We start from the raw sequence: 17,943 nt of genomic DNA, 5'->3' as shown, positions 1-17,943 counted from the left end.
AGCGTCTGCCTTCGGCTCAGGTCATGATCCCAGCGTCCTGGAATAGAGCCCCGTATCGGGCTCCCAGCTCCGCGGGAGGCCTGCTTCTCTCTCTCCACTCCCCCTGCTTGTGTTCCCTCTGTAGCTGTGTTTCTCTCTGTCAAATAAATAAATAAAACCTTAAAAAAAAAGTTTTGAAGTGAAATTGAAAAAAAAGAGCCCCAAAATGGTTTCCAACAGTTTTCTAACTTTTCTTTGTTGCTGATTTCATGAACTTTAAAAAAAAATATGGCAAAATACACCATAATTTAAAAGTTACCATTTTAGCCATTTTGAGAGTACAGTTCAGTGGTGTTAAGTACATTCACGTTGTTGTGATGCCATCACCACCATCCGTCCACAAAACTCTTCCCATCTTACAGAACTGAAACTGTACTAATTGAACAATAATTCGCATTCCCCCCCTCCTGTCAGCCCCTGGCAACCATCATTTTACTTTCTCATTCTACTTTCTGTCTCTATGAATTTGACTATTCTAGGTGCCTCATATAAGTGGAGGCTACAGTATTTGTCCTTTTGTGCCTGGATTATTTTACTTAATGTCTTCGGGGTTCATCTGTATGGTAGCATGTGTCAGAATTTCCTTCCTTCTTAAGGCCAAATAATATTTCATTGCATGTATATTCCACATTTTGTTCATTCGTTCATCCATCAGTGGATACTTCGGTTGTTTCCACCTTTTGACTATTGTGAATAATGCTGCAATGAACGTGGGTATAAAAATATATGTCCAGGTTTCTACTTTCAGTTCTTTTGAGTATAGACCCAGAAGTGGAATTGCTAAATTCCCATTCTCTTTTGAACCCTTGCCATTCAGGATTGGGTCTATGTCCAGCAACTGCTCCTATCAAGGTCACCAGTGACATTCATATTCTTAAATACAGTGGCCAATTCTCAGTTCTTATCTTAGTCTATCAGTAATATTTGATACAGTATTCTTCTCCTCTTTTGTGACTCTTCACTTGGCTTCCTCTAGGACATGATCCTCTCTTTGTTTCATTTTACTTTGCTAGCTGTCCCTTCTCAGTCTTTGTTGGTTTTCTGTATTCTAGACCCCTGAATGTTGGACTGTCACAGGGCTTAGTCCTTAACCCCCTTCCCATCCATCTACTTACTCTTGATAGGTAATTTTGTCTACTCTCTCAGCTTTAAAGACCATAGCTACATGGATGGTTCCCAAATTTACATCTCTTACTCATCTCCTTCCCCTGAACTTTTCCAACTCAGACTGCCTACTCAACACCTCTACTTGGATGTCTAACAATAATCACTAACTTAACATGTTCAAAATTGAACCTTTAGTATCTCTCCAACATATTTTCTCCCTTGCACAGTCTCCTCAGAATAAAGGTCAATTCAAATGTTCCCTGCCCCTGCAGCCCTTTGTAAACAAGCAACAGCTGAGTAGCCCTGAATTTTTTGGAGCTGCTCCATGCAACCACAATGCATTTATTACCCCTTAAAATGTATTTATGTGTTTATTTTCCACTTACCTATGTAAATTTCGTTTGTTCACTGTTGTATGCCCACCACCTAGAATTATGCCTGTAATTTAGTAGGCACTCATCAAATATTTATTGAATGAATGCATTTTTTTTACTGTAATAAAGACTTCAGATATATCTTGCTTTCAGTTAGTATTAAAAGTACTCCAATATCTGATATAATTTAAAATATTACACACCCTTGACATGCAGTTTCCCCCAAAGAATTTAATGATTATAACTAATATTTGTAGATTACTATAATGATATTTTTTAGTTTCAGAGAATTTGGCCATCATCATTTCTGATTTGAGACTCTATAACTGTCCTTATTTCATGGCAGTTTTCGCTGGTCTAAGAGAGTTAGAATACTGTAAGTCTAATAAAGAGCTGATAGCAATATTAAATATAAAACCCTGGCTCTTGGTACAATGCTCTTATTATTACATCACGCTATTTTCTTATTTGATGTAATGATGGACAGTAATTTAAGAAATCTTCACAAGTTACACCTATCCAGAAATCTTTAAAAAAATACAAACAATGTTAATGTTCCTGAAGTTGGAAGTATGAAAGCTAAAAGGTACTTACTGGCTCACTTGAATTGTTGAGGTCCACTGTTCATGATCTGAACAAAGTATTTATGTAGGAGCTGTCAATATTTCTTGTGAATCCTGTTCTATGTTGAGCACTGTTTAAAGGCCATGAAATTTGAACAATATGGCATATGTAGGTAGATAAACTGGACCTGAAAATAAAGGATCTGTTTTTCCAAAGAGAAGGAAAAGCAAGAAGAGGACATCCCAGACAAGACAAATGGCACATGCCTCGTCTGGAAAGCAGATAAGAATGATGATGTGTGCAGTGATTAAAAGGCTGATTTGCCTGAAAACTGTTAGAAATAGAAGCCAGGACTTAGACCCTACACATTCTTAAAGAATTTTGCTAAGATTTTAAGAAAGTATGTTGTTTGATTTGAAATGAAAGTAATGTCCCATGATATTTGTCAAGTACCATGGTAAGTTACTTAAAAATTCAAGTTAGGCACATCTAATGAAATAGACCATGGTGATGGTAAACTTAAGGTTATCTCGTATTCTCAGCATCCATCATTCTAGATGGTAATGTTTGTTATGTAGTGAGAGAAAACCTTCTTATATGGTATGATAGGGCCATCATCAGGGTAAACTGTATATGGGAGGTAGGGGGTACTTGGCATTTTGGAGGTTTGAATTTTGACTTTACCTTTTATTAGCTATGTGACCTTTAGCAAGTGGTTTAATTCTTCTGTATTTCTGTTTTCTCATTTGTTAACAATGGGATAATATAGGTAATGGTAGTCTATACTCAGAGTTACTGAGAATAATGGTTAATGCATATGAAATAGTTAGCATTGTGCCTGGCACATGGAGAGGAGACAGTAAATTGTGTGTTTTGTTGTTGGCATATTTTTATATCTCCTGATGCATTCACATACATTGATGGTAAAAATAAAACCCCAAATCTCCAAATTCCTTATTTTTAAAAGAAACTCCAGTAGCTTTAGGCTGTTTGTACATGGCAAAAGTGAAATGAATTGTTAAAAATTATATATTAATTTGGCAAATGTAGATAATTTAATTAAACTCAAAGGGATTCTAAAGACTTAGCACAACTGATCTAGGCTTGATCAAATGAAAAAGATATTTGCTAAAACTGCACTTGGGTATTCCATCATTGAAGAAGCATCTGTGGTGGAATGGAGTCCTTATCTACATTTTTAGTACGTTTCTGCCAGTTATACAAACTGCCTAAAAAGATTTTCCAGTTGGCGGTCATTTTAACCCAATTTAAATCCAAATATGCGTGTATAACAAAATATATAAGCTTACTCTGCAATTCCAGCTTTGATCTTCCAGTCTACAACATCCGTTTGGCTACTTTCCTTAAAAATCTGTTGTTAACAAATACTTGGCTTAGAATTCAATGTTCAAACTAATTTTCAGTCTTCTACATTACATTGTAAAGACAGTGCCAAATATGTCTGAGAAATTTATTAAAATATTAGCAGCTATGTTAAATAAAAATTATGCAGAATACATTTTGAAATATACTGCCATGTATATATGTGAAATTATAACTTTGTATTTGTGCACTTAAAAATTATAGATCTAGATAATGTTTTAATCATCATTTCTGTAAGAGACTGTTCTTGAAACATGAGTTGAAAGGGTAGGACTAGTTCTGATATTAGGGACAGTGTTTATTTTTCTTTCACTTAAACAAAAAATCCAGTTCTGTATAGCTAATCACATTTGAAAAAAATACATTTGGATTTTGATAAATAGCTCCCATGCAGTCATTTGACACATTGGGTTTTATCTTACTGCAGATTTTATCAAGGTTTTTCAATAAATGATTAGTGCTGTAATTAATGGTCAATGTGATTTTTAGTAATTTGGGTCATGGGCTAGAGCTTGAGCTTTGAGCCAGACTGTGGGATTAAAATCCTGGCTCCATTAGCTGTGTGACTGGGCACATTCCCAATCATTATGTTCCTTTGTTACTTCCTCTTTGCAATGGATATACAATGATCATGTTAATCTTACAGGGTTGTTGTGAGGATTCAGTGATGAGAAGCCCTTAGAACAGTGATTAAGTGTTCGGTAAATGTTGTGGATATTGTTACTGTTATGTGATTCCAGCCTTTCTTTTTAGTTTCATTAGTTATATAAAATGTCTTACTCTTTTTACCTTTGGTAGTTGTTGTCGGTGTTGTCCTAATCATCTTATATTTAATAAACCGGGCCACATTATTGCAGGCAACTGTCATCACATGGAGACTTATAATACAATTTTTAAAAATTAATGGACTCCTGTTGGGTTTTTAATAAGCGTTCACTCTACTTTTCTATACCCTATACATTCTGGTGCCTGTTACTTGGTGTGTGGTCTGCACACCAGCAGCTGCGTGGACGTTACCTGGGAGCTTGTTAGAGTGCAGGATCTAGGTCTCCGTTCTGGACTTCCTGAATCAGTCTTCATTGTAACACAATTCCAGGTGATTCATATGCACAGTGCCTTTTGGGATTCGTCACTGTATCACACATTTCAGTCAGTCACTCCCCAGTGTAGGGTAGAAGAGCTTGGTCAACCTCTTCCCAGTCTGCCCCAGCTGCTTTCTGCATAGGATTCCTTGACAGGAGGAGAGAGGAAGGAGGGGAAGAATGGTGGTGGGCATGCGAAGTGGAGGGAGAGGAAATGAAAAAGGATCAAAGGGAATGTGGGCTCTGTGACGCAGACTTTCTGACGTCATCTCTCCAGACCCTGCAACTTATTTGTGCTGCTGGTGTTCTGAACCTGGGCCAAACTCAAGAAAATTAGAGGTCTTAGCCATTTGGGCTGCTTTTTTTCATGTTGTAAAGGATGTTAAAGTGGCTGTACAACTGCATGTAGTAATTTCACTTGCAGTAAAAATTCCACTTTTTCTTTCTTTTTACTTTGTCTTGCTCGGCGCCATCATAGGTACAGGTATAGCCCATCAATTTATCCACAAATTTTTAAAAAAATCGCATTTTAACACCATAGAGAATTTGAAAGATAAATACAAACTTGTCCATAATCATTTCACCAGTCATAAAAATTGCTCACATGTTGATGTGGTTCCATCCAGTTCTTCATCTTATACTTTCTTTCCTTTGAGGAATCTTCTAAGAATAATTCTCACACCATATTTTGAGAATCACCACTGAATTAGTGCCAGTGAAAGAAGTGGGGATTTTTGGAGACAAATAGTATACGCATTGTGCCATGTAAATTAATAGAGAAAAATTAAAGAACTCATAAAAATGAAGTTGACCCAGAGATAATGCTGCTTAGTTTTTACCAGGTCAAGAAGTTTGGTCTGAAGTTGCTGGTTTTTTATGATTTATTCGGAATTGTAGATACATATATGCATCTAACACATATATATCTAAAAGCTACTTTCTTTAAGCTATTAAATTTATTTTGATATGAGAGTAATTAGCGTTTACAGGTTAGTTTTTCGGGTCAAATTATTCCAATTTCCTTGGGCTTCTCAATTCTGATAACATATGGCATGTAAATGGAGAAATAAAGATGAGAACGATGACTTCTTTATGCAAATGCTTTCTCAAAGTCATATTATTAAAGACTGATATTTTAATGTCTTTTCAGGTATGCCTTGAATGTGGAGAAGATTATTGTTTGGGTTGCTTTGCTAAAATTCACCAGAAGGGGGCACTGAAGCTCCATAGAACAACTCTTTTGCAGGTATGACTTTTTAAAAATGCTTTACTTGTAGTGTATTTATAAAATGTTTCAACACAAAGACATTTAAAACATGTTTAATTATCTAGAATTTAGGATGATTTATATTAATTTCTAAAATTCTATTATGTACAGTCTTTACATATATCTTAAAATTATTTTACTGAGTGTTAATCTGGGTTCTATTTTGCTATTTAAACTGTGTTTTAATATAGTTCCTGAGACATTAGCTTGATTAGAGTTTTTAGATCATGCATTTTATCTGTGAACTTGACATTTAAAAATTAGACAGTATTTTTAATCTATTGTGGTTTCAAATGAATGCATGGTTTAAGTATTATTTCTATATAGTTTATAAATAGAAATCTCTAATGTTTTCTTTTTAATTCATCTTTTATTTGTTCTCACCCATTATCATTTAAATAAGCTTATCTCTCAGGTTTTTACTTTTCCTCCTACATGGTAGAAGCTTTTATTTTTCCTCATATAGTCATTGTTCTGTGAAATGCTCAACCTCAAACCCTGTCAGATGGTTTAAAAATTCTAATACTTAAACAATAAATATGGCTTAATATAGATATGACATATTATGCTGGTTACATTTAACAGTGCACTGATTTGTCATAGATTTCATTCATTTTATTCAACAAATATTTGTTGAATGCCTTTCAGAAAGCAGGGTCTGTGCTAGGCAGTACCTTACACAGATGAATACACTAGGATCCTGCTCTTAAGGATCTGAGGATAAAAGTGAAAACCAAGGACCTTGTGTAATGGGTTAAAGATTTTAATATCTTGTAGGCAAAAGGAAGGAGATGATCAGATCTATATTTAGAAAGATCACCGGAAGATTTCAATTTTTACATGTTACCTCAACGTAAATATTGATAACTCTCAAGGATGCTGATGACCCAAGTCATAGTAACCACAAAACATAAAATAGACCTTATTCATATCAGTATTTACCAGAGTTACTTACTTGTGAGCAGCTACTCAATATTTAGAGCTTCCTGGCAGAAATCATGAGGGAAAACAAAACAAAACAAACAACCACCTGTTACTCTCCTGTCTCAGGAAGGTTTGTACAACTGGACAGTTACAGAAATGAAAATTAATGTCTATAAAAGTGAATGCAATTGTTAATATAGAAGTAATGTAGAATTTAAAGGCGTTCCACTTTAAGAGTAAAGAGTCTAATTACCCCCTGTGAGCTCATATTAGGAATTTTCCATCCAGTGATTTTTTTTCAGCATATTTTCTGAGTTATCGCTCAGTGAGCTAGGCACAGCCTAGCTGGTCTGGAAGATACAGAGAAGAATGAGACATGGATCCTTCCTTCAAGACTTATAGAGATCTGATTCTCTCTTCTCCCTGCCTCCCTCCCCATCTCTTTTCCTCTCCTTCATGTCTCTCTCCCTCTCTCTCTGTCATACACATCACACACACACACACACGCACACACACACACACAAATATACACAATCAATTTCAAAAGACAGACTGTGCTGTGATATGGCTTATTGTTATCCAGAGACAGATATGATATGGGTCAAATCATGCTTACTAAAAGCAATGCAACATAGCATATGCTTTCTAAACATTGTATTTTTCTATTCCATATTAATGTCATTAAAATCAGTGTCTTCTATATCTTAAAAAGAATGTCATCTTTGTAGATGGGATTCTCATGTAATTCTAAGTGTAGAATTGATAGGGAAGAGAGAATTAATACTTTGAATATGTACTTTGTATCATACACTGTTGTTATATCCTGCCAGCATCACATTTTCTAGCTTTGATTGCAGGGGAGGAAAGTTTGGTAAGCCAGAAATAGTAAAATGGTATTTAAGTTCCTAGTGAATCTCAAGTTGTGGAAGACACATTTATCTCTAAAAGTTAATGGAAGTGAATTTTATAACAGGTGTGAATCAAAGAGCATAGCAAGTGATGAGGAATCCTTGAGAGGTCTCTTTAAACACAGGGGTTCCTTTATGTATATATTTTAAAGTTAAATACCGATAGAGAACTATGTATTTTCCATATTCATGTTAGTCCTTGTGTTGCCCTCCAGTCTGTGAAGGCAAAAGTCGCTACTTGATGCTGTTTTGAAGATAGTCCTGGGAATTTCATTGCCTATTGGGGAAATCAAAATAGGAGGCTAACCTTAGAGAAAAGTATGGGGAGAATGCCCATGTTGGGAGCTGAACATATATTGTTACTCTTTTTATATAACATCATTTCACTTACCCGGATTGCTATGTAGTGAAATACCTTGAAGATGTTTTCCAAATAAATCAGGTAAATTTGACTATTTATTCATTCAACAAAAATTTAAATTTAAAAAGGTGTTTTTGGGGGAGGGTATTGCTATGGTGAGCACTGTGAATTGTGTAAGACTGTTGAATCACAGACCTGTACCTCTGAAACAAATAAAAAAAGAAGAAGATAGCAGGAGGGGAAGAATGAAGGGGGGGGAAATCGGAGGGGGAGACGAACCATGAGAGATGATGGACTCTGAGAAACAAACTGAGGGTTCTAGAGGGGAGGGGGGTGGGGGGATGGGTTAGCCTGGTGATGGGTATTAAGGAGAGCATGCTCTGCATGGGGCACTGGGTGTTATATGCAAACAAGGAATCATGGAACACTACATCAAAGACTAATGATGTAATGTATGGTGATAAACATAACAATGAAAAATTAAAAAAAAGAAGATAGCAGGAAGGGAAGAATGAAGGGGGGGAAATTGGAGGGGGAGATGAACCATGAGAGACTGTGGACTCTGAGAAACAAACTGAAGGTTCTAGAGGGGCGGGGGGTGGGGGGTTGGGTTAGCCTGGTGTTGGGTATTAGAGAGGGCGCATACTGCATGGAGCACTGGGTGTTATACACAAACAATGAATCATGGAACACAGCATCAAAAACTAATGATGTAATGTATGGTGATTAATATAACATAATAAAAAAAATAAAAAATAAAAATGTGTTTTTGTTTTAAGGAAACTTTCAAAATGTATAACATACTCCCTCCCATCTTAGTAAAGAATACAGTGAATACAGTCTCACTATATTTTGTTGACTCCTGCTCATTGTTTTGCCCACTAGCCATTACAACAGTTAATAAGAGGCCTCAACTAGCTGATGTAGTAGGTGGAGCTACACCTTCCTCCTAAGAGATTTGCTCTTCTGATTAGTACTTCATTTTTCTTCTTTATCATGGTCTCACTCGTTCTCTGCCATCACTTCTTGATTTTAATCAATTGTCACATTAGTTATCTGTCATTTTTTTCCTATTTCTGTTCTCTGTTTAGCCCTTTAATTTTTTTTGCAGTCATCTTGTTTTTTTTTTTTCCTCCTTGTTTCCATCATTCTCCCTGGTCTTTCCCTATCAGTAAAGGTTCTTGACGCTGCTGTTCCCTGGCCTGAGGACCACTGGTCAGTAGTGAATGGTGTCTCTCTCTGTTTAGTTCTCGTTAATCAGTCATATAGTATTTTTACATTTCCACTATTTTGGCAACTGTCAAAGCCATGAGATTTTTTTTATTGACTGCTGAATTCATACCAAATTTGAGAAGTTAGAGCAGACATTTGATATCTGACTTTTAAGCATTACTCTATAAAAAGCAAGAATTCTAGGCTAATGGCTACTCCACTTTTATATTCTAATAACCTATGCTAACGTTCCTGGTTATTTTAAAGCACAGCCAAATTTGATTGCTGTAAACTGTTCAAGCCCCCATCCTACAGCCCAGTGAGTCTTTAGAAAGTTTACAGTCAATAGGGACCATTTTGTACTGCATATTTTGTTTTACTTAAGAGATAAATCCTTGAAAAAATTCAAGGCAAACTATTCCATTTCCATGTTGACTGACATTATAATTTCAAAGGGCCTTTCTTTTGATTTATGATTGATTTATACTTGGCAGTGATTCTAACACTTTTTTTTTTTTACCTCTCCAATCTCTGTTAAATAGTTAATTATCTGCAAAATAAAGTGTAAATGCATGAGGGGAATTACTAAGGATGAAAATCCTATTTCTACATTTAGAATGATTTGCAACACTTTAAGGATTGAAACAAAAGTTTTCTTCAGTGGGTAAGCCTCACATTGATGGAAAATAAGGTCTTAATCTATCAGGCATTTCTATTTCCTTTACCAACATACAAACAAACATGAGACAAGATTAATCAGAGATAATAGAAGATGGGGGGGAAAGCAAGCAAAAGATATCCCCTTATGAAACATGACATGCACAAAGGGAGGTTGGATTAGGTAAATCATTAATAGATTCTGGTATGTGTATTTTCTTAATTGGAATGGAGATTTTTCTTAACGGGAAAGGAGAGATCTTGGGAAGGGGGGTGGTTATTAATGAGAGAAGAGATAATTGAGGTAGAATTTCTATGTTTCTCATATAAAGCATTTATATGCAGCCTCTTTTTTTTTAATCTCCAAAGAAAGTTATGTCTATATAGATATAAATAGGGATATATGTTTGATTGAACATACATGTAGGAAAATAATCACCAGGCAGAACTTCAGTTATCATCAGAATACTATTTAAGCTTACTGACTTTATGATAATTTTTCTTTTAGTTGACAATGCCCAATATCAGCTTATAGGCTCATACTATCATTATTCTGTTAATGTTAAGAATAATACAGCATTTTTAGATTATAGCTAGTCATTTGGACAATATCATTGTTACTAGGATGATCTTAATGGACCCATTTTAAATGCTGTGCATACACATATTACAGATGCCATGGTGTGCCACCGAGATCCTCCTCTTCAGGATTGAGATACTCCTTTCCTTAGCTGCCAGGCATGTTTGCCTATAGATAGATCATATTTAGGTCTCTCCTTAGGAACTGCTTTTGCCCAAAGAGAAATGCCACTTCCAAGCTTACACTCCATTCCTGGAGGCAGCTATTTTCTGGTCCAATATCTGGTCAGTGTGAGGGTACAAGTTCCCAGCAGCAGACCCTTGCCTCAGTTGAGAACAGCTGATAGGCCATCACAGCTTCTCCCTGGAATTGGCAATTGCATCAAATTCAGTTTTCCTCTTTGCCCAAATTTACCTCTTTTTCCAATCATACTTGTTCTTTTCAGAGCACTTCCCACGAAAAATCAGGCAGGCAAATCTCAGAATTTGTTTCCTGGGAACCTGACCCATGACAATATCTAATTCAGAGTGGAATTATAGATAATTTTTGGACTAATTTTAGAGTGTGCTGCAATTTTTGAAGGTCAATGTATAACATTTCTTTCTTCATTTTTCAGATTCTGAATCAAGTGAGAAATAGATATGAGTGAAAACATAGATATCAAAATACAATTTTATTATTGCTGCAATTAGAACTACTGATTGCCACAATCAGCTTCCTGATTCTTCCTAGAATTGAACATTTTTTTACCCCCACCCCCAAATGGCAGACATTTCCCTTTGCCAGGGCAGGGCTTGCCAGTAAAACTTCTTAATGGATATCTAGATTGCAATGTATCCTTCTCTGGACAGGCAGCACTCAGGGAGAAAACCCGGAAGGGGCAGAGGTGAGCATGCTCACTTCCTTCCCCAAAGTCTCAGCAATAAGATAGATATGTAAGGATGAGGAGTAAATGTCCCCTTAAAAAGGAATTATCATAAATTCTCATGATTTTAGAGTCTAGGTAACATAAATGTCTTATATAAATTTACTATTTATAAATATTAGTTAATATTAAACTTAAGAAAAAACAAAATACTTAAAATATATATAAACAACTGAGTCGTGGCATGTTTTTCTCCTATTTCTTAAATATGAAAAATGGTATTAAATATTCCTTATGCTACAAGTTTGCGTTTATTGCCCTTCTATCCGATTATCACTTTGTACTTCCTCTACAAAGGATTTTTTTTAATTATATTCTTATCGACTATTCACTCTTTTATATCTTCTGATAAATTTCAAATCCTGTGAGGAAAGGGGTTATTTCTATTTTGTTCATCACTCTTCTCAGTGCTTAACATTGTACCTGGCCCACGTAAATCAAATTTTTGAACGAATGAGAACATGAATGAGTCGCCAATGATACGATCAACCTCCTGAAATAATTTGAAACTGTATTTTAAGTAGCAAAGTTTTATTATTCTCTGAATTTTGAAAACCAGAGGTTGGGTAATTAAAGGAATTTATGGTATATTAATGTGTTCTGTGGGTGAAGGGCTAGCAAAAGCCTTTTAAGTCCGAGAGTTTGAACTTTAATCTAACTCTTTCCCTGGGAAAAAGATAAAGGTATTAATGTTAACTGTGTTCCTAGATAGCATACTTATGGTAAACATGACTCCTGATTGGCAGATTGCATCCATATGGGAGAACTATAAATACCTGGAGTAAGCCCCAGCTCCCTGAGTGTGGTGAGCTTTGTATTTGTCACTCCTGCTGGGGGCGGGGGGAGGGGCTGCTCTGGAAGCCATGCAGATGGGGATTCACTCTGGGGGAAAATAAGACTTCTAAGCAGGTATTGTCCTCATCTGTTCCAGCTGTACTTGTGCATGAAGTTCTGCAAGACTCCCACCCGAGAACAACTGACACTGTCCTGTTAGCAAACTGCTGTCCCTGTTCTTATCCTTCTCAGCAGACCGATGCCAAAACTGGTTAGATGACAGCCTTGTGAGACTGAAAGTTCAGTTAACCCAGGCAGACTCCTTGATGGGCATTATAGTTTCAAAAAACAAAATGGTGCAATACCCAAAAGATAAATGAAGAACACTTGTGCAGCATCATTGACAGGAATATTTTAAAAACAGCTTTTTTAAATTAACATATAATGTATGATTTGTTTCAGGGGTACAGGTCTGTGATTCATCAGTCTTACACAGTTCACAGCGCTCACCATAGCACGTCCCCTCCCCAGTGTCCATCACCCAGCCACCCCATCCCTCCCACCCCCCACCACTCCAGCAACCCTCAGTTTGTTTCCTGAGATTAAGAGTCTCTTATGGTTTGTCTCCCTCTGTGGTTTCGTCTTGTTTCACTTTTCCCTCCCTTCCCTTATGATCCTCTGCCTTGTTTCTCAAATTCCTCATGTCAGTGAGATCACGTGGTACTTGTCTAAAAACAGCTTTCCTGATATATAACTCACATACTATCAATTCATTGATTCAATTCAGTGGATTTTAGTATATTCACAGATAATGTGTAACCATCAGCACAATTAATTGTAGAACATCTTCATCACTTCAAAAAGAAACCCCATACCCTTTTACTACTACTCCCATCTCCCGATACTCTCCTTCTGCCAATCTCCTGGCAACCACTAATCTACTTTCTGTTTCTGTAGATTAGTCTATATTTAATATAAATTGAGTCGTATAATATGTGGTCTTTTATGACTGGCTTCTTTTACTCAGTAAAAATAAAAAGTTTTCTTTTTTTAACGTATAATGTATTATTTGTTTCAGAGGTACAGGTCTGTGATTCAACAGTCTTAAACATTCACAGCGCTCAACACAGCACATACCCTACGCAATGTCCATCACCCAGCCACCCCATCCCTCCCACCCGCCACCACTCCAGCAACCCTCAGTTTGTTTCCTGAGATTAAGAATTCCTCATATCAGTGAGGTCATATGATACATGTCTTTCTCTGAATGACTTATTTCACTTAGCATTAATACCCTCCAGTTCCATCCACGTTGTTGCAAATGGCAAGATTTCATTTTATATGACTGCATAATATTCCATTGTGTGTGTGTGTGTGTGTGTGTGTGTGTGTGTGTGTGTGTGTGTGTGTGTATACCACATCTTCTTTATCTATTCATCTGTTGATGGATGTCTTGGCTCTAGGGAAAAATGAATGGGGGGAAATCGGAGGGGGAGACGAACATTGAGAGACTATGGACTCTGAGAAACAAACTGAGGGTTCTAGAGGGGAGGGGGCTGGGGGGATGGGTTAGCCTGGTGATGGGTATTAAAGAGGGCACATATTGAATGGAGCACTGGGTGTTATACGCAAACAATGCATCATGGAACACTACATCAAAAACTAATATGTAATGTATGGTGATTAACATAACAAAATAAAATTTTAAAAAACCAAAAACAAATCATAGAAACACAAAAAAGATAAAAAGTTTTCAAGTTGCATCCACGTTGTAGCGTGTATCAGTACCTCATTTATGTTTATGGCTAAATAACATTCCACTGTACATATCGATATACCACATTTTGTTTATTCATTGTTTGATGGACATTTGGTTGTTTACAACTGGTGGCTATTATGAATAATGCTGTTATGAACATTTATGTGCAGGTTTTTATATGGACATAGGTTTTAACTTCTCTTAGCTATATCTCTACTAGTGAAATTGCTAGGTCATAGGGTAACTCTCTTTAATTGTTTGAGCAACTCCCAGAGGGTGTTCCAAAGTGGCTGCTGCATTTGACTCCCCAGTCAACAGAGTTTGGAAGTTCTGATTTCTCTGTGTCCTAGCCAACACTTGTTTTTGTCTCACTTTTTTTTTTTTTTTTTTTTTTTGGCATACAGTGTTGTATTAGTTGCAGGTGTGCAATCTAGTAATTCAACAGTTCCATACATCACCCTGGGCTCATCATGACAAGTGCACTCCTTAGTCCCCATCACCTATTTCCCCCATCCCCCTTCCCATCTCCTCTCTGGTAACCATCAGATTGTTCTCTATAATTAAGAGTCTGTTTCTTGCTTTTTCTCTTTTTCTCTCTCTTATTTTTTCCCTTTGCTTGTTTGTTTTGTTTCTTAAATTCCACGTATGAGTGAAATTATATGGTATTTGTCTTTCTCTGACTTATTTCACTTAGCGTTATACTTTCTAGCTCCATCCATGTCTTTGCAAATGGCAAAATTTCATTCTTTTTTTCAAGTTTTTATATAAATTCCAGTAAGTTAATTCAGTGTGATATTAGTTTAGGTGTACAATAGAGTGATTCAGTAATTCCATACATCGCCCAGTGCTCATCAGGACAAGTGCCCTCCTTAATCCCCATCACCTATTTCACCCACCACCCCCCCTCCCCTCTGGTAACCTTCAGTTTGTTCTCTAGAGTTAAGTAAGAGTCTGTTTCTGGGTTTTCCTTTCTCTTTTTTCCCCTTATGTTTGTTTGTTTTATTTCTTAAATTCCACATATGAGTGAGATCGTATGGTATTTGTCTTTCTCTGACTGACTTATTTCACTTAGCATTTACTCTCTAGGTCCACCCATGTTGTTGCAAATGGCAAGATCTCATTCTTTTTATGGCGAGTAGTATTCCATTGTATATATATACCACATCTTATTTATCCACTCATCAGTCAATGGACACTTGGCTATTGTAAATAATGCTGCTATAAACATAGGGGTGCATATTATCCCTTTATCCCTTTGAATTAGTGTTGTTACATTCTGTGGGTAAATAGCCAGCAGGGTAATTGCTGGATCATAAGGTAGTTCTATTTTTAACTTTTGTTCTTTGGAGAAATATTGACAGGAAGTTTTTTTCTTTGTTTCTTAAAGATTTATTTATTTATTTTAGAGAGAGAGCGAGCACATGTGGGGCTGGAGGGGCAGGAGGAGAGTTTTAAGCAGACTTTGTGTTCAGTGCAGAGCCCTATGTGAGGCTTGATCTCACAACCCTGAGATCACCCCTGAGCCGAAACCAAGAGTTGGAGGCTTAACTGACTGTGCCACCCAGGTGCCCCTACAAGAAGTTTTGAGAAGACCTAGGTATGGGACAATTAATAGACAACACTTCGGTGAAACCACATCTCTGATGACTTGTTCAATGCTAGTATTAAGAAGCTAAAGAAAAGGGAAAGATGATATTTGAAAGGGGTACGGAAAAGGGAGAGTAGGGCTTCTATTACTATCAGGGAGGAGTTGGAAGAACATAAGTGGTTTAGGGAGTATGTTACAAAATCAAATGACAGATGGAGTATAGATATGCTGGAGAAGGTGGAAGCAGTGCAAGAGTTTAATGCAGACGTGGTTCAAATCAATCTCAAAGGGAAAGGGTGTTTCTGTAATATTTATGTTGAGGGAGTCTTTAAGATAAAACTCATATATGCAGGCTCAGAAACTTGCAGGGTTGTTGTGAGGATCAGGTTAAATGACAACGAATATAAAATATTCTGCTTATAGCAAGTGCTCCGTATATTAGGTTTTATTAGTCAGGATATAGTACTGCAGAAATTCAACACAATTCCTACACTCTCTAAATTTAGAACCTAGAAAACAAAGTATATTAATGATAATGAATCTAAAGAATTAATGAAAATGTTACCTTTGGTTTTAGGGCTATTTTTAAAATCATTATAGTAATATATATTTTGGGAGGCTTGTGAAAAACCAGTGAAGTAAAGTTTTAGAGAAATACAGACTCTCATTATCCAAATAGAGAATAATAGAATCTCAATTTTGGAGGGGTCCATAAAGATTATTATTCTAACAGCGTGTCTGAACCTTTAATCAATCACATTGTTATTGGGTATTTGGGGAGCCTTGATAATTTGCAGGTGCTAATAATGTTCTTAAAGTTTTTTTCATGGAATCTGACAAGTTTTACAGTATTTTATGTTCATTGGTCTTTACTGGATAAAAATTGTTCAATTGTGATGTAATAGCATTGCTGTATATAAAAGCCAAATATTATGACAAATTATTGATTGTTATTTGCTAGGGAGTTTATTCTGCTATGCTTAAAAATATGTTATTCAGAGCACTGCATATAAAATCATTTCTTTCTCATGTAGCTCAAATATGAGTAATTACTGAAAGCAGCTAACTCATCTGGATGCATTATACATGTAATACTAGTTGAAAACAATAGTAAGTACTTGCCAAGATAATTAATATAGTACATAATTATATGGCATCAAAACTGCAAATAGAAAGATTGCAGGTGTGAATTTCCTGTGTTATTTTTTTGTTGCTATTCTGGCTCACTTTTAAGATTACTCTCTAAGTAGAATTTTTAATATGTTATTAGTAAAACCTGAAAGGCACAGTTGTTTAGACCAAGATCCCATTTTATTATTTTTCTGGGTATCAAGTGATTTAGAAGTTTTTGACAATATGTTTTCTTTTATATACATATGCTTTATTGCCTTATTTTAAAATATTTTTCCTGCATTAAGTGTGTTTTATTTCAGGATTTTCACATCTTTTTATGACACTATTAAATATTGAGTCCAGATTAGTTTTATTTGACACTTAGTATCTATTGAATAGCAAACCACATTTACTTTAATTTTTTAATTGAGATAAAATTGGTATGTAACATCATATTGTTTCAGGTGTACAAAATAATTCCATTTTTGTATACACTACAAAGTGATCACCACAGTAAGTTATCATCTGTCACCATGCAATTAACCACCTTCATCCATTTTACCCAACCCCCTTCCCTCTGATAACCACCAGTCTGTTCTCTGTATTGATGAGTTTTGTTTTGTTTGTTCATTCATTTTCTTTTTTTAGATTCTCCATGTGAGTGAAATCATGCAGTATTTGTCTGTCTGACTTATTTTGCTTAGCATAAAACCCTCAAGGTCCATCCATATTTTCACAAGTGGCAAGATTTCCTTCTTCTTCATGGCTGAGTAGTATTCCATGGTGTATGTGTATAATATCATATATACATACATACACTTATACATATATATATGTGAGTGTGTGTGTGTGTGTGTATATATATATATATATACACCACTTATTTTTCCATTCATCTATCAGTAGACACTTAGATTTCCATATTGTGGCTATTGTATATAATGTTACAGTGACTATAAGAGTGCATTTATCTTTACAAATTAGTGTTTTTATTTTCTTTGGATAAATACCAAGAAGTGGAATATCTGGATCCTATGATAGTTCTCTTTGTAATTTTTAAAGGAACCTCCATACTGTTTTCCATAGTAGCTATGCCAATTTAAATTTCCACCAGCAGTGTAGGAGGGTTCCCTTTCTTCTACACCCTCACCAAAGCTTGTTTCTTGTCCTTTTGATAATAGCCATTGTAACAGATGTGAGGTGATATCTCATTGTGGTTTTGATTTGCATTTTCCTGGTAGTGATGTTGAATATCTTTTCATGTGCCTGTTAGCCATCTGTATGTCTTTGGAAAAGTGTCTATTTAGATCTTCTGCCCATTTTTTA

The 17,943-nt window shown here is 35.9% G+C and overlaps 1 protein-coding gene across 11 annotated transcripts in view; it reads left to right on the top strand.

Annotated features, from left to right (window-relative positions):
- ZBBX (zinc finger B-box domain containing) overlaps positions 1-17,943 on the top strand; it is a 119,313-nt gene that overhangs the window by 23,610 nt on the left and 77,760 nt on the right. For all 11 annotated transcript variants that reach the window (XM_027585049.2, XM_027585048.2, XM_027585051.2 and 8 more), the window contains one exon: positions 5,700-5,795. In XM_027585049.2, coding sequence (XP_027440850.2) covers positions 5,700-5,795 — 96 coding nt within the window. The remainder of the gene's footprint in view (positions 1-5,699; positions 5,796-17,943) is intronic.

This window comes from Zalophus californianus, chromosome 1 (assembly GCF_009762305.2).
Source record: "Zalophus californianus isolate mZalCal1 chromosome 1, mZalCal1.pri.v2, whole genome shotgun sequence".
NCBI classification, from domain to species: Eukaryota; Metazoa; Chordata; class Mammalia; order Carnivora; family Otariidae; genus Zalophus; species Zalophus californianus.
The sequence above is the reverse complement of the archived record's forward strand: the minus strand, read 5'-3'. Positions and strand labels throughout refer to the sequence as shown.